The 25930-nt window shown below is 48.0% G+C and overlaps 1 protein-coding gene across 1 annotated transcript in view; it reads right to left on the bottom strand.

Moving 5' to 3' along the window:
- Nucleotides 1–25930, bottom strand: part of PKD1 (polycystin 1, transient receptor potential channel interacting) — a 174501-nt gene that overhangs the window by 74766 nt on the left and 73805 nt on the right. The window contains exons 7-15 of the mRNA XM_032230933.1: nucleotides 21921–22138; nucleotides 19705–19823; nucleotides 19497–19623; nucleotides 15547–15818; nucleotides 14065–14814; nucleotides 12555–12686; nucleotides 9711–9886; nucleotides 8734–8867; nucleotides 480–4102 (exon numbers count right to left, since the gene is read on the bottom strand). Coding sequence (XP_032086824.1) covers nucleotides 480–4102; nucleotides 8734–8867; nucleotides 9711–9886; nucleotides 12555–12686; nucleotides 14065–14814; nucleotides 15547–15818; nucleotides 19497–19623; nucleotides 19705–19823; nucleotides 21921–22138 — 5551 coding nt within the window. The remainder of the gene's footprint in view (nucleotides 1–479; nucleotides 4103–8733; nucleotides 8868–9710; nucleotides 9887–12554; nucleotides 12687–14064; nucleotides 14815–15546; nucleotides 15819–19496; nucleotides 19624–19704; nucleotides 19824–21920; nucleotides 22139–25930) is intronic.

The raw sequence follows: 25930 nt of genomic DNA, 5'->3' as shown, positions 1-25930 counted from the left end.
CCTTCCATCCTTCCGAGGTAGGTGAAATGAGGACCCAGACTGTGGGGGCGATATGCTGACTCTGTAAACCGCTTAGAGAGGGCTGAAAGCCCTATGAAGTGGTATATAAGTCTAACTGCTATTGCTATGTCCGTTTCAAAGCCAAAGAGCCAGCGCTGTCCGAAGACGTCTCCGTGGTCATGTGGCCGGCATGACTAAAAGGTGCCCAGAACGCTGTTTCCTTCCCACCAAAGGTGTTTCCTAGTTTTCTACTTGCATTTTTACGTGCTTTCGAACTGCTAGGTGGGCAGAAGCTGGGACAAGTAATGGGAGCTCACTCCGTTACGTGGTGCTAGGGATTCGAACTGCTGACCTCAACAAGCTCAGTGTCTTAGCCACTGAGCAACCAAGTAAAAATAGGGAGTCCCCACCCTGAGAGGTGACCCCCAACTAATCTAGAGCTCTATTCAGGGGGGGGGGCAACATCCAGGTTCACTTACTTTGGAAGATGATACGCAAGTCCAATCATAATACAACGGTGTCTGTTCCCAATCTTCCCAGTTAGGGTCGTAGGATTTCTCGCCATCCAAGATCAAGTCCCGGGTGCTGGACCAGACACGATACGATCCTCCATCAATGATGGGTACCAGTTTATTGGGCAAAACTGTCACATTGGCAAAAATGCTTTTGGACAGAGGAGTATCACCAAAAGAGACCAAGAATTTGAAGCAGTAGTTGCCGAGATCCAGAGTAAGCTTTGGGATGACCAACTGTGGTCGGCTCACGTCCACGCTGACCAACTGGACTTTGGCAAAAGCCTCCAGGTGTAGGCAGCTCGGGGTTTTGTAGATCTCCCAGAGGTAGGCAGTCTGGTACCTGGTGCATCCTCGCAAGTCAATCTGGGCCTCCAGATAATTCTTCTGGGATCGTTTCATAAACACCTGAGCAGGTAAAGCAAGCTCAGCTTCTGGTTCCTCGCACTCCAGAATACGGACCGTGACCGTGCGGTGGGCAATGGAGAAGCTGATGAGGTTGGTGGCATTCACACCCACCGCATAATCACCGGGCCTCAGATAAACATGGTTGGCAGACGGCACACTCGTTTGCACTGCTGGAGAGCCATCTCCAAAATGCCACCAGAAGAGGACTTCTCTGGCACTGGGCAGCACAGATGCTTCGAAGAAAGTTGTGCGGTTGACGAAAGAATCAACAGGCTGGATGGACAGCTGGAGGATGAAATCTTGGACTTGGATCACCACAGTTACGTTCAGGCTGCTCAGACGGTTGAAAGCACACAGGTGGATGTCCAGCTGCCCCGCTCCTTCTGGGGTGTAAGAGACACTTTGGCCCTCTAAGTGAACCTGGGAACGTTGCTGCTCTTTTACTAAGGTGAACTGCCAGACGTAAGACACCCATGAGCCGCTCTCAATCCGAGCCGTGAACTGCTTCTCCACCGCAGCGGGCATTCCTTGTTCGCAGCAACCGGTGATCTGGAGGCCACACACGGGCTCCAGCACCACGATAAGATCCTCTGCGTAAGCCACACTTACTTGATTCTCTGCAGTTACTCTCACTAAGTATTCTCCAACCTGGCTGAACTTGTAGGTGAAGCTGGAAGCACTGAGGATCTCAGAGTGGTTACGGCCGATGGTGACCCTGTAGCTCACCGAGGAACCAGAGGTTATTTCAACCTCAAAAGAGACCAGTTCCCCTGGCTGCAGCACGTCTTTGCTTACGCTGAGCTTCAGACCCTGGATTGCATCTTGGACTGTCAAATTGAGGCAAGCTATGTCCCAGCTGACATCGTTAGAAGCGTTCAAGCAGACAGGAAAAATTCCGGCCATGGGAAAATTGAGAGCCACCCTTTGGCCCGAGATGGTTTTGTCCTGCATCTTCCACATCCAGAGTACATCCGATCCCCTTTCCAGCTCCCCAGCAAAGTTTACCACGGTGCCAGATTCTACAGAACTGCTGTTTGGCCTTATGATCCTAATCTCTGGGCCCACTACGGGTTCCTGTATGCATACCACAAGGGATGCATTGGCAGAACCAAACTTGTTTCCTGCCACCACAGCAATGGTTTGGGTGCCTGGACTCGGGAAAGAGTGTGCGATTGTACTGGAGTCTGTGCAGAGAGAAAGGCCATCTTCAAAGTTCCAAGTGTACAGCAGCCCACTTCCAGCAGTTGCACTGGCGCTGATGTTAACAGATGCGTTGACTGCAGCAGGATTAGGGGTGGCGGTTGGCTTTAAGGCGCCCACCTCCTCAATGAACTCCACCGTCTTGTTGACAGCTGAGCTTCCCAGCATGTTGGTGGCTTTCAGATGGACAGCAGAGACGCCTGCTTTCAGAATGACAAAGGAGACAGCCTTCCCGGTAAACGTCTGCACGGTGTGACTTTCCTTCAGGACAGTCCAGCTGTAAGAGATGTTTGTTCCGTCTTTCACGGCCGCTTGGAGCTGCAGCGTCTTATTGGTGGGGAAGTAAATGTTGTCCAGGAAGTCTCCTCCGGTGATCTGCAGCCCTTCTATTTGCTGCAGGACATAGATGAAGATGCTGCTCTGCAGGCCCCCGATCTCATTCTCGGCCGTCACAATCACGTTGAACGTCCCAACAGAGCGAAAAGTGTAGGAAATGGTGGAAAGACCCGGGATGGGAGTGCACCTGTCGCACAAGATCCAAGAGTACCGGATGGCAGTGCCCACCAGGAGGGTGGCCGTGAAACTTACAGAACCGTTCAGAGGCACCACCGTCCTGCTGGCGTTGATGCTCAGGCCCTGCAGGCGCCTCTTCACGGTTACGTTCATCTTGGCCTCATGGAAGCTGACATCGTTCCAGCACGTCAAACTGATGGTGTGGGTACCACTCTTGTTGTAAGAATGGGTGATGGATTTTGCCAACTGGGAAGTCCCATCCCCAAAGTACCACAAATAACTAACATTGGTCCCAGTGACATTGGTCCAGAAGAGATAAACTTGGTTCAGCTCCAAAACCTTTGAGCCGTTTGACTCAATCTTGGCCACCCCAACCGGCTCCTGGACTTTCACTGATGCCGAGACATTGTTGAAAGAGACGTTGTTACAGACGGTCACCATGACCATATAGTCCCCTGGACTTCTGTAGGTATAGCTCACTTCGGTCCCACCAAACCTGGCGGAGTCGTTCGTCCCAAAGTCCCAAAGATATCGGTAGCGGTAAGGCGGCAAGGCTGTGACTTGAAATTTGGTCTCGTTGCCGAGCCACAGCAGTTCTGGCCTTACCAAAAGCGTCACATTGGTGATCTCTGGCTCCACACAAATCTCCGTATAGTACTGCGCTTTGTTGACCTTGCTGGAAAGGACCAAAGACAAGGAGAAGATTCCACTGAGGGTGAAGTTGTGGATCACTGTTGGATCACCATACACGGTGATGTTGGATGAGCCATCGCCAAATGTCCAGTCAAAAAAGTAGTTCTGGGGATTACCTGAAACGTGAGCTGTGAGCTGTACTTTGGGGTCTTCTCGGATACAAGAGGAAGGCTCAATCTTGAGCACCATCAGCACAAATATCTGGACGGGCACAGCTCGGGACAGAGAATTGACTGGATTCATCGCAGTTACATTTACGGTGCAGTTCATCTCCTTTAAATAAGTATGCTTTACGGATGCCACAGGAGTCTCCAGGATGGTCCCATCGCCCATGTCAAATATCCAGGTGATATTATCTCCTGTTTCCACAGAAGCGCTGATCTCAATCGGGGTGCGAAGCTCTATGGTTTCATTCAAGGACACCCACAACCCACTGATCTCTTCAAAGACCTGGTAATGCTGCCATGTCTCAACAGTGCTGATGGTGTTGTTTGCTTGCACCCTGACCTTGTACATCCCTCTGGAACTGTAGGTGTGGACTACGGCGGCCTGGCTTCCCACAAATGCTTCTGACCCGTCCCCAAAATTCCAGGTATAAGAGACTCCGAAGCTGGAGGGCATCATTTGAGCTTCAAAGGTGACAGGATGGCCCACCACCAAAACATCTGAGGCTACTTGCATGGTCACTTCTGTTAGGTGAGCATAGATGTGGACAGGGATTGAACAGGTCAGGTTCTCAAATTCATTGGAGACTACAACAGTCAGGCTGTATTTACCTGCAGGGGAAAATTAGAGAGAGAGAAAAAGAATCAGAAGTGTTCATTTTTCCAATGGATCGGAAATTCAGGTCAGGATTAAAAATCGACACTGCTGAACTCACACAGTCCGCCATGCTCAAGCAGAAAAACCAGGCTGTGGCTTCATCAGACAGCCTGTTACCTCAATACAAACTACCCAAACTCTCTTCAGTCAGTCAGTCTACAGCACAGTGTCCAACCCTGGCAACGAAAACTTGTGGACTCCCATAATTCCCCAACCAGCATGGCTGACTAGAGAATTCTGGGAGTTGATCCACAGGTCTTAAGTTTGCCAAGAAAGAGAGAGGGAGGGAGGGAGGGAGGGGGGAGGGAATTGTGTCTATAGCTTTCCAGGCAAACCTAACCAATATATTTCTCCTCCTTTCAAGCATGCCAGAAGTGCCACCACCTCGCTGAGGAGGAAGCAGGTACTTGATGCTGCGGTCTTTCCCTTTGCTCCCAGGATGCATTGTGAAGGAAAGGGCCTTTGTTACCCATGGATGCAGCAGCCTGAAGCCCAGTTTAGCCCTTTGTGCTGATAGAAAGAAGGAGGACCTACTGATTTTTAAGAAATCCGTTTTATTCCTCTGCTCCGGATATTCTTACCTGGAATAGGATTTGATTTGATTCTTTGCCTCAGGAAAGGCAAATTGAGATGACCAATAATTTCATCACTGCCCACTGCAGGCTGGACTGGGACTATTTGCCATGGCCAACTTGCTGTGGGACAATTCAACCCAGGATAATTCAAGAGAAGGACAAGTGAACTGCACCCAGCCTCAAGGACTTCTAACTTGAGAAGGGTCAAACCTAAAGCAAGGCAAGTGCTGCTGCAATTCACTCGTTTCTTTCTTGATTATCACACTGTCAATTCTGAAGTGAACCTGACCGGAGCCATTTTTGAGGCTTCAGGGTTGCCACAGTGCAAAGAAGGGAAAGGGAGGGGGAACATAGTTAGATGGAGTTTGTAGCCAAAACAAAATAGTTTCCTGTGGGAACCAAGGACATTCCAACTGGTGGCTGGGGAGAGGAGGAGTCCGGTTACCACATGACCAGCCAGCACCTTGATTGGACAATGTGACTGCTTGTTTGGGGAAAGGGGGAACTTTTCTATCAGTTGAAAACCGCGGGAATTTTCAGAGTTGGTTTTCACCAGTTTGTGCCAATATGATATCTCCAATAAAATTGTCCTTTGAGGAACTTGCTTGCCTCTGACTTCTGCTTTTTATGGAGAGTTACTACTTGGAACCTTGACACATGCATTGAATTGTCCTGTGGCGACTTGTCTCACAGTGAGACAGGTTGGCTGGGACATGTCAGCCATGGCAAGTTGTCCTAGACCCCTCCAGCCTGCCTCTGAGCCACGCATCAAATTGCAACTGTCCCTCGCAGTAAGGAAAAGAGAGGATTGAATGGATAAATGCAAAGAGAAGGAAACTGTCCATTAGGGCAGAAAGAGAACCGACTGAGTACATCTGTTTTTTTCTCCGTGTCTTTTTCTTAGCTCAGAATTTGGAGCAGACATTTGGTTTTATTTTCATGTGATTTGAGAAGTTTGTATTCTCATTCATTGGCATTGAGTGCTACTTCCCTTCTCTGGAATAACATTCTCCACGATTTCACTTATCTCAACTTTGGAGGATTAGGAAGGCAAATCAAAACTGGATTGTTTCAGCAGGACTTTTCTTTTGGGGGGGGGGGAAGATGAATTAAATGAGATTCCCCGCCCCCAAGAATATATGATGGTCTGAGATTCTATGGCTCCTCAGCATTGAAGTATTTAATGTTTACCATATTAATTTATGGTTCTATTTCTTAGTTGTTTTTAATTCTGTTTAAACATGGCAGGATAGTAAGATGCTCTGTCAGTCAATTATGAGAATAACATGTACGTCTAAGGAAATAAATAAAACTGCTCAGCTACTCTGAATCTTTATTTAAAAGAACATACATGAAAATTTCATAAAATTCCCCAAACTGGAAAATTGCAAATGTCATCTGATTGGCAGCACCCTTTTTCTAGACAATCCCTTGGACTTCTTTCTCCTTTCTTTTCATAACGGAAGTTTCCATAAAGTTTCTGCAGGAGGCAATCCCAATCCCAAGGTTGAGCCTATGAAGTCCTATTGACACCTTATCAAGTGACTCTTTCCGATAGTGGAACTACATATTTACATTTTATTTCCATGTTTATATGTAACAGCAAAGGGAGCCTTGGCGGGATGGGCAGCATAGAATTTTTATAAATAAATAAATAAAAATCAGCAGTCAGGTGTATTGGTCGTTAAGTGAATCACGGGGTCATTAAGTGAACACAGCAGTCATTAAGTGAATCCACTGTCCGCAATAAATATTTTTTCCCCCAGAAATCAGAGATAAACACCAGTTTCTGGCAAAAAATAAAAAAATCAATATAAATTGCGGTAATGACCATGGGATGTTGCAAACTCTAATTGTGAGTTAGTTGCCGAGTACCCAAAATACAATCTTGTGACGGGGTGGAGGGTGGGGGGAACCTGTCAGAACTTTGAATCTGGATTGTAAGTATCCCTCGGTTCCATCTTCCAACAGTCACTAAATGAGGACTCTAAGTGTTCTAAATTAAATCACCACCCCAAATTGTTTATAAAGTAAGCCAAATCCTTCCCAAATGTAGACGTGTATGCTAAATTTTGATACTTTCATAAATTTTCCCTGCTGGCAAATGAGTCTTTCTCCACTCATCTTCGGTTTCACTTCATTAACCCTCCTCCTCCGTTTGCTGTTGAGAGAACCAAGGAGACCAAGGCAGAAAGGAAACTAGAGGGCCTCCCTTTTCCCCCTCCCCAAGACACACAGCAGCATCTGATGGGCAAATAAACAGGCAGCAACATACAAGCACACAAACAGATGAATAAACAATAATGACATTATGTGCAGGTTGCAAACCACAACAAGCAATGTGCAATGACGCTGGCTAGTAAGGCAGCGAAGGTTATTTTGCAAAAACAACCCCCAGGAGGTTAGACCATCTTCCCAATGCCAGTTTCTTTTCCTGTCCCAGTTCAGACATGCTGGCTGGGGGATTCTGGGAGCTGAAGTCCACCCGTGTTAAACTTGCCAAAAACTGCTGAATGTGCTCCCCTTTGCCCTCTTTCTCAACCCAATTTCTCCTCTCCAAACCCCAAACGCTGTGATTCAGCCAGAATATATGAGGATAATGACAACCATTGCAAGAGTTATAAAAAGAGCTACCTGAAGATGGCAGGACAGTCACCCAATAGGATGGAAGAGAAGGAAGGACAAGAGAAAGGTGCTGCCGCTGGAGGAGGAGGGGGTGAGAAGAACAGGAAAAGAGAGAAAAGAAACATTAGCCAATAGAAGCAAGGAAAAGAGACTCAGGGTGCAGATCCATGGCCTGTGAAGCTGAAAGACGTTGGCTCTGCTTTTAAATGGGACAGATAGCTGTTAATTATTGTGGGAATAATATTAGAACAGGGGTATTAAACTCAAGGCCCGTGGCCGCATCCACCCCATGGGGGTGCTTAGATCTGGCTCACGGGGCTGCCCTGCAAATAGCGAAGGACCAGCCTGCGGTGCCTCTGCCAGTAAAAAAGCTCCCCCTGGGCGCCCTGAGTCTCTTTGAGAGTGGGCGGCATACAAATTAAATAAATCAATCAAATCAATCAATCAATCAATCCATTTTTGCTAGCAGAGGGCTGCCTGGGCCACCACAGGTGCCCCTGACACAAATGACGTCAAGTTGGCCACACACACACTAAAGCCTAGACACACACGCGAGGTCAAACACAACCCTGATGCGGCCCTCAATGCAATCGAGTTTGACACCCCTGTATTAGAACAATGGTCTCCAACCTTTTCAGCTTTGTAGACTGGTGTGTAGGGAGAAGGGATGGTTCCATGTGAGTGGCGGGTGAGTGCAGCAGCTCCATTTGCGCAAATGGCGAGCATGTGTGCTCAAGTGGAATTGCATGCACGTGCTCACCCGCTCACTGAGCGCACAAGTGGAGCTGCAGATATAGGGTGCTTGCCTGCTGCTTCCATGGGCATGCTTCCAAACGGGCGATGGCCTAGGGCAGGGGTCAGCAAACTGTGGCTCTGGAGCTGCATGTGGCTCTTTCCTTCCTCTGCTGCGGCTCCGTCACCGGTCGGCGCTACAATTTTGAGAGGAGCTTCCGGTGGGAGAAGCAGAGTGTGCCAGGAGAAGACTCTATGGCAAGGGGAGGGTTTTCCAGTTGTCCCTCCAATTGATAGGGCTTTTGGTTATGACAGGTAGAGGAAAAAGTATGCCGCGCTCGGAGGAGACTCTATAGTGGGGGAACTGAACTTCTGGTCAGCAGCTCCAGAAATGAACAGGAGGCTTCCGGTTAGGACCTTTGTGGCTCCCGGTGTTTTCTTTTCTGTGGGAAACGGGTCCAAATGGCTCTTTGAGTGTTTAAGTTTGCCGACCCCTGGCCTAAGGGTTGGGGATTGCTGTATTAGGGCATTTTAACTCCAATGCAGACTTCAGCCTGACCCTTCCTTCCACTGCTTTGAATTGGTCCCCTCTTTCCAAATATCTGTGCATAGTTTACTCAGTCATGATTTCAAATATCCAAAGAATTTCTCACCTGGGTCTTGGTAGATATGGGACAGATTATGCCTGATTTGCACCTGGTGGATCTTGGGATCTGGCTTCAGGAAGGACTCATTATAGGGAGGATGAAACTCCAAAATGGCTTGGTCACCATCACCAAAGTCCCACCTGGGGAGTCAGAAAATGAGACGGTCAGTAGAAGGAGCAACGGGTCAGTTATTCACTCTTGAGTTGTGTGATTTTTTGGGCCAAAGAAGAAAAGACTGGAGCCCATCCTCAGGGGACTTCTCTCTCCTGGAATGTAGGTCAAATGTCATAAAAGATGTGTAAAAATAAAAGGCTCAAGATGAAAAATGATTTTTCCCTGCACAGTTTTAAAAGGCTGCATCTCTCAAAGATCTATGGAGATTATCAGTCACCCAAGTCATGTTTGTCAGTAAACGCACAACATAGAAGAACAAACCCATCAGGACAAGATTCAGGAGTCCATCTGAATTTGAAAGGCAAAGGTCACTCTTTTGAAGACAGCAAAGGCCACATGTTTAACAGAGGGGACCACTGGTTTGAAAGAAGGGTCAAAGAGGCCATCTAGGACAAAATTAAATAGCTCTTCTCAACAGAGGGGGAGGGATACGACATCATGTATCTCCAGTCTACAACACAGTCCTTTCAGCAATTCCAAGAAGGCTCCTCACCCATTTGCACTACTTAGGTGACCCTGAGGACCCTGAGGACACCTCCAAGTGCCTCAACAACTCTCTAAAAGGATGCAAATAAGTATAAATCCTTCCATTCCCCACCATCCAGTCAGAGCTGAAGAAGCTTCTTGGATGAGAAGCGAAACGTCTTCAAAGAAAACCAGAAAGTCCAGTTGCCACCTGAAAAAGCACCTTTGGGACAACTCTCCAAGGGCAATTCCACTGGTCTTTCTGGACCACTCATTGGCCTGAGTGCTGGGGAAGGGTGGATCTCCCCGTCTTGGTCTGTTGGAGAGCCAGTGGAAAAACTCACAGGAATCTGGCATCGACAGCCGAATCCACAGTCACAATTGCTGACAGTTCCACACTGCTGTTCTGTGGGACGTGGGTCAAGATCTCCGAGACCTTCAAGTCCTTCATCCTGTTCATCTCCTCCACAGTGATGTTATAGCACACCGTGATGTTGCTGACGTTATTTGAGGCTGTAAGCTGGAGAGACCAGAGACAAACTGCTTTGTGACTTCATCCCCCCAATACACCCGGGGGCATTTGCGGTTTCACAATTTTCATCGTTCTTTTTACCTCCAGGCCACGAGGGGGATTTATAGATCACGCTTTGCCTTTTGCTTCTCCTGTGCGCTGCTTGGAGAATCCAAGCAAGCATGGGTTAAATTCAGCCTATTAGCCTCAAGAATGTGTTGAAAAAAGTCTTGGCCACGCCTCTCTTCTCCTCCAAAAGCCAGTTTTTTAAACTCAGTCTAGCCCAAATGAGACGTACTCAAGACTTCTCCTACTCAATCTTTTTAATTGGCTTTAGACTAAATTTACCATCATTTTGGATTCTCGTTTGGCTTGCAGGAATATATTTATCAGGTATCGTACGATTGTGAATTGCATGTTAGCCGCTGGTATCTTTTTATTCTAATTAAAAAGTGGTTCTCTTCCTTTCAATCCCTTCTCACCCCCCCTGTTTTAGCATTGGTCCGAATGCTAAATCAGGGGAAATCATATGAAGATTTCCATTCTGCTGTGAAGCTCTCAGGATAATCTGGGACAATTATTCTCCCTCATCTTAGCTACGGGAGCTACTGCAGGGGTGAAGGTGGGGTGTTCCCTTCCTGGAATCAGAGTTTGTAAGCCTGACCGTGAGAATGGCAGCATATGAAAACCAGTGTCAAGCCATCTTGGGCCAAAGTAACAATCAACATTGGCCACTGAAACATCATGGAGACAATCTTGATGAACTAGGCAAGGCAGGGTACATAAACTCAAGATTGTTGAGGTGTAAAGGGGTAGAATTAATCTGAGATAGCCAGAACCTTTAGTTCGTATCAATTTCTTATTTTGGATTTGAGGTTTAACAAGGCGAAAAAGTTTGCCCCAGCTAAACCAAAACTGTACACTTTCCCATTGTCTGTCAGGTGCATTAATTAAATGTGTTTCTGTCAGACAGGATTAGAACCATCATTTAAAAAGGCACAAGGAAGAAGGTTCTTCCTGTATCAACTCAGGGAGGTCAGACTGCCCCAGGAACTGCTGATATAGTTTTGCAAAGGAATTTCTGAATCTGCCATTTGTACTTCTATCACTTCCGTTTTGGTAGAGCAACCAAACAGGAGAGGACAGACTCCATGGACAGTTAGGACTGAAGCAGGGGTGCAATGCAGCTGCTTCTATCTGGTTCAGGCAAACCGATAGCAGCGGTGGCGGGAGGCTCCGCCCACCCGCTCAGACGTCATCACCTCATTTTTGACACTCTGCGCTTCACAGAGGTTCCTGCGCATGCACGGAGGAATCGCGTTCACTCACATTTGAAAAACAGTAACGAAGGTAAGTAGATTTCACCCGTGGACTTCAGGGAAAATACCGTATTTTTCAGACTATAAGACGCACCAGAGTATAAGATGCACCATGATTTTGAAGAGGTAAATTTTTTTTGCACTCTACAGGCATCCCAAACCCTCTGCACGCCTCATTTTGGGGGGTGGGGGGGTGGAGGGCATGCAGAGCTCTTAAAGTGCTTCTGGGGTCTGGGCCCCCATAAACGAGCAAAAAAGGGCCATTTTTTGCAACAACAAAAAAGGCGGCATGCAGACCTTTGGGAGGCTTGTAGAATGTTCCTGGAGGTTGACGGGGGGGGGGGGGGGGGGGAAACGCCCCGGTTTTTTGCTCGTTTTTGCCCTCCCCAGCCTTCAGAAACACTCCCAAAACCACTGAACGTCCATTTTTACAAAGGGGGCAGGGTTTTGGTAAGCCAAAAATGCTGTATTCAGTGTATAAGACACACTCAGATTTTTACCCTCTTTTTTGAGGGAAAAGGGTGCATCTTATCCTCTGAAAAATATGGTAATTGTAACCAGCTTGCCTTCAGTTGAAGACCTGTACACTGCGCTCTCAGAAAGAGGACTGAGAAAATATCTACAGACCCCTCACATCCTGGACACAAACGGTTTCAATTCCTCCCCTTGGGATGATGTATAGGGCATTGCATGCCAAAACAACTTGACACAAAGATAGCTATCACTCTGATGAACACCCAACTCTCACAGGACTATCTTATATCTAAGAATATTTAGCCATGTTGTATGGCTGCAATATCCCGAGGTCAGTAAAATGGGAACCCAGATTGTTGGGGGCAATATGTTGACTCTGTAAACTGCTTACAGAGGGCTATAAAGCACTGTGAAGCGGTGTATATGCTATAGTTATCCTCCTTATCTTCTTTACTACTCCCTCTTATTTGCATGATGATGATGATGATGATGATGAAGATGAAGATTACTCTGTTGCTTTGCATGTGCACTGAGAGCTTCAGCACTGGAGACAAATTCCTTGTGTGTCTAATCACACTTGGTCAAATAAAGTATTCTACTTCTATTTCAACTCCTATTCTTATCCTTTTACCCTTGGCAGGATAAAAAAAAAAGGAAACAGTTATTGGGAATCCCAAGGGAAGAATCCTATCAGGCAGGAATCCCTGCCTGCTGAGGGCCACAATACACCCCAGACTGCAAATCAAGCTTGGTAAAAATCCTGTGTGCCACTTGGAAGGACAGCAGGAGAAACACACAATTTACGGAGTGGCCACCTTAAGTGGGAATCCATAGTTTTGGGGCACGGTTCCTAAAAGAGGGGCCACTAGGAGGCCCGGACTTACCGATAGCTTGTACACAGCCGGGGACTGGTAAAGGACGTGGAAGACGTCATTGTAGAAAGTAAAGGAGCTCTTGTCATCCAGTCTCCACATGAAGGTGACATCCGACCCAGCATCCATCACAGGGATGTAACTCTGCAGTGGAGGGGCACAAGCAGCAATTTCAGAAGGAGTAACCATTGTCCATCCATGCTAACCATTCTTTCCTCGATTCTGGCCAAGCTGAAGCTAGGCCTTTGAAGGGCTGGTGGCTGAGCCCTCCCATCATCAAGTCTTTTTTCCCCCTGAGAAGGAACCAACAGGCTTAACTGTGAAAGAAGCGGGTCTGATACTCAGCCTCCTGCTGATGTCCAAGGCTAGGCTAGGAGCCCTGGTGGCAGAGTGCTTGGAATGCAGTATTGCAGGCTAAATCACTGCTCATTGCTAGGACTAGGACTCCAATCGTGACCGGCTCAATGTTAACTGAGCCTTCCGAGGTTGATAAAATGGAGACCCAAATTGTTGGGGGAAATGTGCTGGCTCTGTAAATCACTTAGAGAGGGCTGTGAGGTGCTGTGAAGCAATATATGTCTAAGTTCTATTGGTAGTCAGTCCTTCCTTGCTTCCTTGCTTCCTTGCTTCCTTGCTTCCTTGCTTCCTTGCTTCCTTCCTTCCTTCCTTCCTTCCTTCCTTGCTTCCTTCCTTCCTTCCTTCCTTCCTTCCTTCCTGAGCAGGGGGTTCGACTAGAAGACCCCCCCAAGATTCCTTCCAACTCTGCCCGTCCTTCCGTCCTTCCATCTTTCCTTCCTCCCCCAGTGGTTAGAATGCAGTATTGCAGGCTAACTGTGCCCATAGCCAGCAGTTCAATCCTGACTGGCTCAAGGCTGACTCAGACTTCCATCCTTCTGAGATTGGTAAAATGGGGACCCAGATTGTTGGGGGAAAGACGCTAACTCTAAATAGCTTAGATAAGGCTGTAAAGCACCGTGAAATAGTATATAATCTAAGTGTTAGGACAACCGCAAGGACCTTCCAGTTGAAGGGGAGAATGGACTTTGCAGGAACAGACCATTGTATTTTTTTCAAGCATCCCAGTGGAAAACATCAGGCTATTCTAGATGCAGACAAAGAAGCACCTTTGAGGATCGAATAAGGATTTCATTTGAGCCATCTCAAGAACTGAGTTCTGATGTGACTGTCTATATTCTCACACGCTTGTGGTTCTCTGAAACTGGTCTTAAAAGACATTTTATTACCATCCAGGTAACATCATCAGCCTTAAGCTACATGTATTCTCGGTATTGCCTGCTTTTTGCAAGTTGCTCTTTTATTTCAGACACAATTCTGTGGCCTGGGATGACCCAGGAAGGAAGGAACGCTAAGAAACTAAAACATGTTGGTATCTCACTTTGCGCTCAATCCAAAACCCACAAAACCTGAGTTTGTTTTTTTTAAAATCTTGTTTGAAAAAGATTATCAAGCCACAAAACTGATGCCTGTTGTCCGTTGGGCACATGGGCAGCTGGTCACTCACCACACGCTTGTTCTGAAGGACCCTGGTCTCTGGGTCAGGGGTCACACGCAATCCTCGGATGGCATCCTCCGCTTTCACCCTGACGGTGATGTTCTGTGAACTCACGGCATTCTTGGCCCACAACACAACAGTGCTCAGGTTATGCCCAATGCCCTCCAGCAGGATTACAGAGAACCAGGTGTCATTGCTGTCTCTTGTGCATTCTGCCACCAGTGGAGTGACCGCTGGGGGGCAGCTCCGTCCAAAAGGGAAGCTCTGGTTGCCCCCCAGCCGGCCAGAGGTTGCGTTCATCCCAGAAAGGATTTTCACCACCAGCCATGTGCTGTTGCTTTCCATGTAGACTTTGCCACATTTTTCCGGTGGGTAGATAACACGGAGGCCCAAGATAGCGGAAAGAGCCCAGAAGTCGCAGGAGAAGTTCCTCCTGAAGAGGCCGTTGTGGACTGTGGCCTGCACCGCATAAAGGCCAGGGCGGTGGACGCTGGAGTGGTTTTTCGGCAGGAGCGGGATGGTCTCTTCAGCAGCCGCCAAGATCCTGATAGGGCACCTGGAATCGTTCTGCCAGGCTTGGGGAGCGGGGTGGACAGGCCAGCCCGGGTCCCAATCCAAAGAGCTGATGGTGAAGTAGCTCATCTGCGTGAGTGGCTTTTGGCTGGCATGGCAAAGGAGCAAAGCGCCAGGCCCAGCATCATGCTGGACACTTACTGTATCGTTGGGTTTCACAAAGGTATCCTTGCTTCTGAAGAGCAACTACAGGAGAGAAGCCTCAATGAGTTAATTCTTCCCAACACAATACAACCTGCCCTTCACTCACTAATTCTGAGCTAAGGGTTGGAGGAAAGTGGGGGGAGCAGCGATGGAGTGGCTTGATTGCAACTGCCCCCCCTCCCCCTAAGGCAGAAAAAGGTACTGGGTCACAAGAAGGGCAAATATGCAGCTCAGAGAATTGAGAAATCTTTTTCTGGAATGATTAGAAAAAGAAAAAGAAAGCAACTCCAGAGAGCCACTTTGTCCTATAGGTAGTCCTCAGTTATGGACCATTTGTCCTGTGTCTGACTTGTGTTTCTGTCCCACACTCCCCCCACTTTGCAGTGCAGACTGATTGGAGAGAAAGGGATTGCAAAAGAGAAGCTGTTTGCTCTTCTCCACATTGAAAGCAATGTGATCGTGCTGGCAGTCTGGGGCTGGGGGCCATGGTCACACTTTATAGACAATTTATAGTACTCTCTTGAAATCTCTCTCCCCCTCCCTCCAATCTCTCTGTTCTGCAGGGGAGTGGGGGAGTGGGGGAGATGCAGGCATTTTCTTTAGGCAATATCTCCTTTGTCTGGCCCTTTTCTGAGATCACATTGTTCTTGATGCGTATAAGAACAGGCAACTTAATCTCTGGAAATCCCTTCCCCTCTGCTCTCCCCAACAGAAATCACTCTCCCCCCCCCCAAGAGATTGGGAAAAGAGAGATGCCAAGAACTCTCCACTTACAAGGTACCGCGTGGAGGGGCCCAGGGGCAACATAAAATGTGACGTCTTAAGCACCACGCTCCAGGTTTGATTTTTGCAGGGGTGAGGAAGACCAGCAGCTGCCTGAGTTGTTGAGTTGGCACATGGCTCTTGGTGGCAGCAGCTTTCTAGAGGTTGGCATGAGTTGGCTGAGTGGCACCACTGGAAGCCAACCAGACAGTCCATTGGTGTCCAAGTCTCATTCTCTTGGGAAACAAGGAAGAGGTCAGTCACGTTCCTGATCTCGTTGCATCCTGAAGGAAAGGAAAAACAAGTAACACTCTGGTTTTTGTCTATTTAATTTTGGCCCCTAAAAACTCATCGGAGAAAGTGTTAAATTTATGTTTTACCGACAAAGAAATAAGGAAGTTAGTATAGATCTATTTCATCAGCTAGCCATACCTTCTGGGATTTGAACCGGGGCTGCTTACATATTAGGTAGATATGTACATATTCAGAGGAGAGGTACATGTATTAACCTCTAAGCCACGGGCTCTCCTCGCTTTGTTGACTATACCAGAGAAATTAGAATAGTCCAGCCCCCTGCTAAGGCAGGAAACCCTACACCATTTCACATAAATGGTTATCCAATCTCATCTTGAAAATGTCCAGTGTTGGAGCATTCACAACTTCTGGAGGCAAGTTGTTCCACTGATTAATTATTCTAACTGTCAGGAAATTTCTCCTTAGGGGAGAATTTAAGTGTTTTTTCCCTGGTGATAGACCACCACTGGAGAAAAAAACACTTAATCTCTCCCCTGGTGTAGCTGACAAAGTGAGGAGAACCCGTGGCTTAGAGGTTAATACATCTACCTAATATGTAAGCAATCCGGGTTCGAATCCCAAAAGGGTATGGCTAGCTGATGAGAGCTAAATAGCTTGAAATAAATCTATACTAGTCCCTCTTTATTTCTTTGTTGGTAACAATTAAATTCAACACAAAAATAGTTTGTCGCAAAAACGGCTGCCTGCGAAGGCTCCTGGATTGGGAGAGAAAGGCGAAAATGGAAGCTGTATGTTCTGTCACATAATTTGGTAGACCAGGTTGCCTTGATAGACCCACCGGAGAAAAAACACTCCTAGGAGAAAGATGCATACAGAGGGAAATAAAAAAAATGAAAAAAAGGCAAGAAAAGTCGTAAAATGAGGCAAAACTCAACAAATGTCTCACTCAACAACAGAAATGTTGGGCTCAATTGTGGTCGTAGGTCGAGGAGTACCTGATTAAATCGCTGTGAATTAAGGCTCGTAGGATCATATAGCTTTGGAACCACTCTGGAATGAGTTCAGAGGAGAGGAGACCTCTAGCAAAAGGGGACTCACAATTTCCCTTAGCAGTTCCCCCCGCAACACTTGACTTTAATTTTCTAATCCATCTCTCGTATTTTTCTTAAGTTAACAGAGTTCCCCATCTTAGTGTGAAATCAAATTTCATACATTATTGATGTTAAACACACCACGGCTTTTATCTGCCTGGTTTTAATGATACTTGAAAATGCCATAAGCACCCCAGTTCTTACTTTGCTATCTCAGTATTTTACAGAAATGTCCTTAGAATGAGCAATTCTAAGCTAAAAACAGTCATTCTTCTCTCTCTTATAACGTTTTTCTCTCTGGAAACTCCCTGCAAATGGAATAAACCTGATTTCTATTTATTTTCAGCCTCTGTCTTCCTCCGTATGAAAATGAGGTGCAGAAAGATGAATAGTAATAGAGGTGGTTTTTTAGATTGTTTGCATGGCGTGTTCAAAGTGGGACTTTTGCATATTGATCATTCTTTCTCATCTGCAGTTATATATGCCAGTGTACTTTACCCAGACTTTCAATAGTTTATACTGATAAAAAAACATATAAAATGATTGCACCTTAAAAACAAACCAACAATCCAAAAAGGAAGAACAGAAAATAAAGTAGAAAAAAGGATGGAATAGATAACAACCACTTCTCGGTCACAGAATCATGGAGTACCTTAGAGGTCATCTAGGCCAACCTCCTGCTCAGCACAGGATCCCTGAAAGATGACACCCCCCCCCCCCAGCCACTGAAGTCCTCCAAGAAAGGAGAACTCATCACTTCACTTCACTTCACTTCAAGCCCCCAGTTCCACCATCTGACTGTTCTTAAATTTTGTATGAGCCACAGTGGCGCAGTGGTTAGAGTGCAGTACTGCAGGCTACTTCTGCTTATTCCCAGCTGCCTGCAATTTGGCAGTTCAAATCTTACCACGTTCAAGGTTGACTCAGCCTTCCATGCTTCCGAGGTGGGTCAAATGAGGACCCAGATGGTTGGGGGCAAGAGGCTGAGTCTGTAAACCACTTAGGGACGGCTGTAAAGCATTGTGAAGCAGTAAAGAAGTATAAGTGCTATTGCTATTGCTTGTATCTTTCTTTGTAGCCCTCAGGAGCAAGAGAAAACAAGTCCACTCCCACTTCTACTTGACAACTCTTCAGGTATTTGAGACTCCTATCCTACTTGCCCTAGTCAACTTTTCTGTAGGCTAAATTCTCTCTAGCCCTTCTTCATGGGGCTTGATTTCCAGGTCCTTCACTCTCCCAGTACTGCAGGCTACTTCTGCTGACTGCCAGCTGACTGCAATTTGGCAATTCGAATTTCACCAGGCTCAATGTTGACTCAAGCTTCCCTCCTTCCAAGGTTGGTAAAATGAGGACCCAGATTGTTGGGGGCAAGAGGCTGACTCTGTAAACTGCTTAGAGAGGGATGTAGAAGCTCTGTGATGTAGTATATAAGTCTAAGAGCTATTGCCCTTCCTTCCTTCCTTCCTTCCTTCCTTCCTTCCTTCCTTCCTTCCTTCCTTTCCTTCCTTCCTATTAGAATGCAGTACTACAGGCTAATTCTGCTGATTGCCAGCAAATTCGATCCTGAGTGGCTCAAGGTTGATTCAGCCTTCCATCCTTCTGAGATCAGTAAAATGAGGATCCAGATTGTAATAGGCTGACTCTGTAAACCGCTTAGGGAGGGCTGTAAAAGCACAATGAAGGGGCATATAAGTCTAAGTGCTATTACTATGGACCTTCCTTCCTTGTTTGGCACAATGGCTAGAATGCAGCTCAAGGTTGACTCAGCTTTCCATCTTTCCGAGCTGGATAAAATGAGGACCCAGATTGTTGGGGGCAAGAGGCTGACTCTGTAAACCGCTTAGAGAGGGCTGTAAAAGCTCTGTGAAGCGGTATATAAGTCTAAGTGTTATTGCCCTTCCTTCCTTTCTTGTGATTAGAATGCAGTATTGCAGGCTAATTCTGTCCACTGCCAGGAGTTCAATCCTGACCGGCTCAAGGTTGACTCAGCCTTCCGTCCTTCTGAGGTGGGTAAAATGAGGACCTAGATTGTTGGGGGCAGGTGGCTGACTCTGTAAACCACTTAGAGAGGGCTGTAAAGCACTATGAAGCAGTATATAAGTCTAAGTGCTATTGCTATTTGCCTTCTTAGCAGCTGCATCCCACTGTCAAAGCACAACTGCATGAAGATTTTATGCCACTGGAGGGGGATGCTCAAGTCACAACAGGTGCCCCTAACAGGATCTGGAGAGGAAGAGAAGAGCCACGTAAGGATGGAAGATTGTCTTCCATTGCTCCAGAGGGCAGATCTCATAGGCCTTAAAGGACAACTAAGTTTAATAGCAATAGCAGTAGACTTATATACCGCTTCATAGGGCTTTCAGCCCTCTCTAAGCGGTTTACAGAGAGTCAGCATATTGCCCCCAACAATCCGGGTCCTCATTTTACCCACCTCGGAAGGATGGAAGGCTGAGTCAACCCTGAGCCGGTGAGATTTGAACCGCTGAACTGCTGATCTAGCAGTAGCCTGCAGTGCTGCATTTAACCACTGCGCCACCTCGGCTCTTAAAGTAAGAACAGTTGGCTAATTACCTCAGAGACACCTGGATCACTCATATCAACCTAACGTCCTCTCACCTTTTGGGTGGGCTGGACGGTGTACTTGAAAGCGGATATGGGCCGGCTGCTGTAGTTTCTGCGCCACCAGCTCCAAGGCTACTAAAAAGCCCTCCTGTTGAAATGCCAAGCTGGGAAACACCAGAGTCTGGAAAACAGAAGGGCCAAGATTTCACCGAGATCTCTCATGAGTGATCTCTGCCCAAAGGAGGCTGCGAGCAATCCTCACCTCTACTGGCCCCAATGGGGCAGAAGGCTCTTCTCTCTCGGTCAGGCTCCTGGTGGCCACATAGGTGTCGAACGCAAGAGATCCCAGTTGAAAGCGGTCAGCATTTAGAAGAATCTCGACTGGAAGAAGCAAAGGGGAAAAAGGAGTGCGGGAGGAACATTAAGTCTCTTTTTCTTATTGGAAAGCGATGTTCTAAATAGAGGTCTCCCAAATCCGGAAATCTGAGAAATTTTTACAGAATTTTGCTTTGTTTGAGGTTTTTTTCTCTACTCCAAATAAAACTTCCATATAAAGGCTTGGGAAAGTAGTAGCATAAAAGGGACACAGGTTTTCATCAGAAAGAGTATCTTGCTTCAAACAATTGGCTCATTGGTTCCTCCCCCGCCTTCATTTTCTACCACATATTTTTTCTTTTTCTGTTTCATTACATAATGCCACCCCACCCACCCTCCTTCCCAGCCACGAAAGAAATCAAACCTGCTCAACTTTCTTCCATGTCAGGCATGGTCAACCTATGAGGCAGCCTGCGTTCTTTTTATCACTTGGGCAAGAATAATGTCTGTCAGAAGAAATCTTTCTTGGTGGCAATGAAGGATTAGACCATGAGACAGACTTGTGGGTGCTGGGCATTGGCTTGGACTTTCATTTAGGTGGGGAAAACTTTCAGATTCGGGTTTTCCCAGATGTGCCAATACGACATCTCTAATAAAATGGAACTTTGAGGAAACTCTTGGAGTCTTCTTTCATTGGGGGTCTTACTTGGAAGCCTGACAATGTCATTGGTGGGTCTTCTAATTGATGGGGTTGGAGTAAACCAGGGGTCTTTAGGCTGCCTTCCCAGGAACTTCAACCATGTGGAATTCTGGGATCTGAAGTCCATAAGTCTTAAAGTTGCCAAGTTTGGAGAGCCCTGTTCTACAGGCTGATTGTAGAATTCTGGGAACTGAAGTCCACAAGTTTTAAAATTGCCAAGTTTGGAGAAGCCTGGAGTAAACTGATGAATGGATGTTTAAGCCTAGCAGAGGCTTTCAGCACCCATTTCATCACCATGAAACCACTAGGAACAATTTTCCATGGGGTGGTGGTGGATGATAAAACATACCTGCATCGTTTTGTCCTTTGAAACCCTTAACCTCCCCACAGTCTAAGACTTGGTGGAATGCATCTCGTGGTGTCCCTCACCATGTCCAGAGAGTCAAAACAGTCCCTACCATGGGGAACTCATTCCTCCCTACTCTAAAGGCAAGTTAGAGTTTATCTCTAGAGAAAGGCAAGAGTTTTTCTCTAGGAAAGTCTGCAGAGTCAGAGGGCCCAAAAGGACACTCCAAAGTCCTGGACTTCTCCTCTGATCCCATTGAGCCAGGAAGGCTGGTGCATCGCTCCTGGGGAATGGGACAACTCACCATGGACAACTCACTGCAGCCAACTCATCATGGCCAACTCATCATGGCCAACTTGCTGCAGCCAACTCACCACGGACAACTAGCTGTGGGACAATTTTACAATTATATTTAATTATTTAAAATAAATAAGTTATTTTAATTTTTGCCATTCACATTTCATTCTGTTGCTCCTTTTGCATCCCTTCTTTAATGATTCTATTCCATTATTTCTTTGGTATTAGTGTAATTCTTGTCCTGCAGAGAGTTGGCTGAGGCAAGTTGGCCATAATGAGTTTGCCATGGTGAATTGGCTGTGGCAAATTGTCATAGACCATGGGTGTCAAACTCAAGGCCTGGGGCCAGATCGAGTTCATGGGGTACTTAGATCTGGCCCACGGAGCCACCCTGGAAACAGCAAAGGATGAGGCCATGGTGCTTCTGCCAGCGAAAACAGGCTCCCAAGCTCCATTTTCGGCTGCCACAGCCTCCTGCAATCCTCTGCCAGCAAAAACGGAGCTTGCCCTCCCAAGCTCTGCTTTCATTGGCAGAGTATTGCAGGAGGCCATGACAGCCGAAAATGGATCTTGGGAGCATGTTTCCACTGGCAGAGTACTCGGGCCACCACAGGCACCCCCGACAGGAGTGACATTGAGCCACGCCTACCCTGGCCCCTCCACAATGGCCCCATGAGGTCAAACACAACCCTGATGCGACCCTTAATGAAATTGAGTTTGACACCCCTGTCATAGACCATCGCTCCTGGCTTAGTTTTTTGAGTCAAGGATAAGACTCTGCATAACCCGTGGTGCCCAAGGGCCCTGGAATAACACCCACCTTGTGGCTTGTGCTCGCACACGTAGCTGTGTTTGGCCATACAGAGATCGGTGTTGCACTGCCCGGCAGGACCCATCCGGACACAGTGGTCGGCATTGGAAGGATGGGGTTCACCCGGGAGCCAGTTCTGGCAGCTCTGCACATCGAAGCCTTCCTCGCCTTGTGGCAACGGGCTGGGGCTTGCCACGTCGTTAAACCCAATCCAGACATCCAGGCTCCTTTGGGGAGAGAAAGCCCAGGCCGGGTGAGGGAGACATCAGCATGACATGCCCTGTCCAGGATGCCTGGCTGTCTGTCTGTTCCAGAAGAGCCTTCAGGAGCAAGTGCCAGGAGATGGAAGCAGCTGGGCCTCTCCAGGAGGAACTGACTTTCCTTTTCTCACAGTGAAACATGCAACCGGGGACTGAACGTGGGCAGGTTGAGTGGACACAGCACAAAGGGAAGCAAGGGCTTAGGTTGGTTAAAGCGTGCTCACAGGGAGGCAGGCTCAAAAAAAGACAGGATGGCAGCTATGGCTACAACAAGGAGTGTCCAAACTTGGCAACTTTCCAGATTTCTGGACGTCAACTCCCAGAATTCCCCAGCCAGCTCTGTTCCTCACAAGTCTTAAAAGTTGCCAAGTTTGGACACCCCTGAGCTACACAATTGAAGTCCTGCATGAAAAAAAAACAGAGCTGTAAGAAATGAGACAGTTTGGAGAAGGACTGAGTCAAGGACGTGCAGGGCTCTTGAGGCTACGACAAATGCTTTCATTAAAGCAGATCATTTTTACTGATCATTCATTTATTTGGCTTCTCTCTGCCTTCTTGTATGGGAGCTCAAGATGGCATGCAGGGAATCTCTCTCCCACAGTGACCCAGTAAGGCAGGCTGGGTGACCAGAGAGCAGAACCTGATCTCCCAGATCCTAATCCAGCTCCTTCCTATGACCCTAACCTGGTTCTTGGCAATCTGGTTCACATACCCGGCTAACCATTTCCCAGTAAATCCACTGAAAATTTCGACTTCTGGAACAACTCCAAGGGACCCCCGCTAAAGGTTTGGGTGTACTGGGATCCTACAGCTTTGGGCCAGCTGCCCCTCCTGGCTTCACCCTGGTGGCATAGAGGTCGGAATGCAGCCTTGCAGGGAAACTCTGCCCAGAGTCTGGAGTTCGATCCTGACCGCCTCAAGGCTGACTCACTCTTCCATCCTTCTCAGGTCAGTAAAATGAGGACCCAGATTGTTGGGAGCAACGTGCTGACTCTGTAAACTGCTCAAAGAGGGCTGTAAAATCCTATGGGGTGGCATATAATTCTACTGATATTGCTATTCAGTGTCCAGCCAGTTGGAGAAACGTACCAACTCGTCCCTCCTGCCTTTGTTTAAAGCAGCCTGCCTAAGCAGGCAGTCCTGTGTGTCCTGGCAACCTCCAAAGGAGGCTACATGGATGGTGTGTGGGGTGGGGGGCTGACTTCCCAGAAACCTCAATTAATGATGAGCAGAGTTGTAGCTTCCACTGGGCACTGGATCCCTCTGGGCTCAACCTGGCCAGTTTTCAAATAGCCACACCTGCATTCAAAGATCAGTTTTGTCTTCCTCTGTCTCTGCGCCCCTTGGGCTTTGCAAGCACTCCCAGGCACCCACTTCCAAGCCCCCCACCTCACCCAGCCTCTCTGCTGACCAAAGGCCATCTCGCTTTGGCAGTGGCACCCCATGTTTTGAATTCCTTTCCCAAGGAAACTACCCTGGCATTTGGCCACAGGCCCTTTCTGGGCTACAGTGATATTCTTTCCTCTGACAAGGCTTCGGGGGGTGGGGCTTTAAATCAAAACTAAGCCACAAGCCCCCCCCCCCACTTATCAGGGGCAGAAGGGAGAGGACAGTGGGTGGTCTGCCACTCAGAGCGGGAAATGCATGGAAACCCCCAACTCAGCCCTACCCAGTTATGAAGATGTCAACCTCACTCTGCGCACCTCCCCTGCCCCCAGCCTACAGATGCTGGATGTCTGTGTGTGTGTGTGGGGGGGGGGGGGAGGAACAGCCCCTCCCTGGGAAGCCAGACGTCAAAGCCGAGCATTTTCTCAAGCGCTCTGGGCACATCTGGTGGAAATAATGTTCCTCCTCATGCGAAGATATTCATCCCCCTCTGGAATCCTTTAAGAACCACACTTGGGCCCTCAGCTAAGCGATTCAAAGGGCTCCTGCGCCACCTTCTCCAAGCAGCCTCTGGAAACACCAGGGCAGCCCGGCCTGGCAGGGTGCTGGGCTCCAGGGCACCATGGTGCGGATCCTCGTGCCAAAGGGCTGCAGGATTGAGTCCCTCCCCATTCAAGCCCTGTTCTAACCCCTCCATCCCTAGAGTGGGCTTCACTCTGCTTTCCTCTCCCTGAAACCAGCAGCCTCCCCCGAAACTTACAAAAATACTCCCCCCCTCTATCCCCCCCCCTTAACAAAAGTGAACCTTTCCTGCCCAGTCAGACACAGGGGCACACTTTGTGTCATTGTCGCTTCTGTTCTAGCTCCTGCATCTTCCCTGCCGGCATTTGGCACATCCTCAGTCCCCCCCCCCAAGCCTTTGCCCACCTCAAGAACATAGGCTGCAGCCCCCCATCTTTTAGGCTATAACTAGGGGTGGGTTGCTACTGGCGTTACTGCCAATTCGGCATGTGTGCACATTTACACCTGAAAAGGTCTGCACATGCACAGAATGGTAGAAAAAAAGGGGGGGGGATTACATTTCTGCAATGGAAATTGTTCTGCACATGCGCAGAACCAAAAATGAAGATGGCGCCACCAACAGGAAAACTGGTTTGGGTGCATGGGCAGCTGAGATACTACCTACTCGGCCGAACCGGTCGGAACCCACCTCTGGCCGTAACTGAGGTGGCGCTCAGGGTAAAGCAGCCTGCCAGAGGGAAAAGGAGCTGCCTATGGACGGAGCTTCTCAGTCCTCCAGGTCCTGGTTGTAGCTGAGCTTTGTTTTCCCTTCCTTCAGCCCTGAACTGAAGAAGCTCCTTGGGGGAGAAGCGAAATGTCTTCAAGGAAAAGCAAAACCCAAGCTGCCTTTTGAAAAGCACCTTTGGAATGGCCTGCTGGTGTCTCTTTTGGGTAATCCACTGAGCAAACATGCTTGGGGGCAAAAGGCTGATCGACTGGCCCTTCGGTGAGCTGATTTCATGAGTGGGTCCCCAAAAGAAGAGATTCCACCCAGGTCTGCGCACCGACCCTGGCCCATCTGCCCCATGATGGGAAATCCCAACTCAGCCAGTGGGGTCCCGGGGGTCCGGTTTGAAGACACAACATGGATCGGTTGTCAAGGGCCAAGCCACACCGGCTGCCCCCTGGCACAGGCTGGCACAGCCACATGGCCCTGTCATGCATGGCTTTTTGGGGAGAGAACGGGCTGCTTGGGATTCATAACTGCCTTGAATTAAGGGTGGGAGGAAGAGGGCCAGGCAGCCAAATGGGCTGAAAAGTTCTATTTCTCCTCCTCTGTTTTTTTTTAAAAATAAAAAGGCGGTTCCAAGTTCACACCTTGCCAGATTCCCGCCCTCTGCTTGGCCCGTTTAAGTCATGTGCAAACAGGATGGCAGGCTTGACTTCCAGAGATAATCAATGGTTTCTCCACCACGGACATGCTTTGCCAGCCACAGTAATGAAGTCATCCCAGAAAGAGCTTTCGCAGCAAGAAAGCTACGACAAAAATAACTTGCTCGGACAATTCAGCAGCAGCCTCCTTTTCCTCCTCCTCCTCTTCTTTTTTCTCAAGTTACAAAAATATGCCTCAAGGATTAGCAATGGTGAAGTTTTGCTCCTGGCACTGCTGACCCAGAGACTGGTCTCCAAACAGCCACCTCACCTGCTGCCATCCCCAAAGAGGCCCTGGGGTGTTCCTGCTTTTCATTCAGCCCTGATCTCACTACAGAAAAGCAGCAATGCCAGGCTCACCCACTGCTGCCCCTTCCCAGGCACCAGACCCCAAAGGCAGGAGAAGACTCTTTGCCTGAATAACCCACCTCACATCATCCA

This window comes from Thamnophis elegans, chromosome 14 (genome assembly GCF_009769535.1).
Source record: "Thamnophis elegans isolate rThaEle1 chromosome 14, rThaEle1.pri, whole genome shotgun sequence".
Taxonomy (NCBI): Eukaryota; Metazoa; Chordata; class Lepidosauria; order Squamata; family Colubridae; genus Thamnophis; species Thamnophis elegans.
Note: the sequence above shows the minus strand (reverse complement) of the source record. Positions and strands in the feature narration are given on the sequence as shown.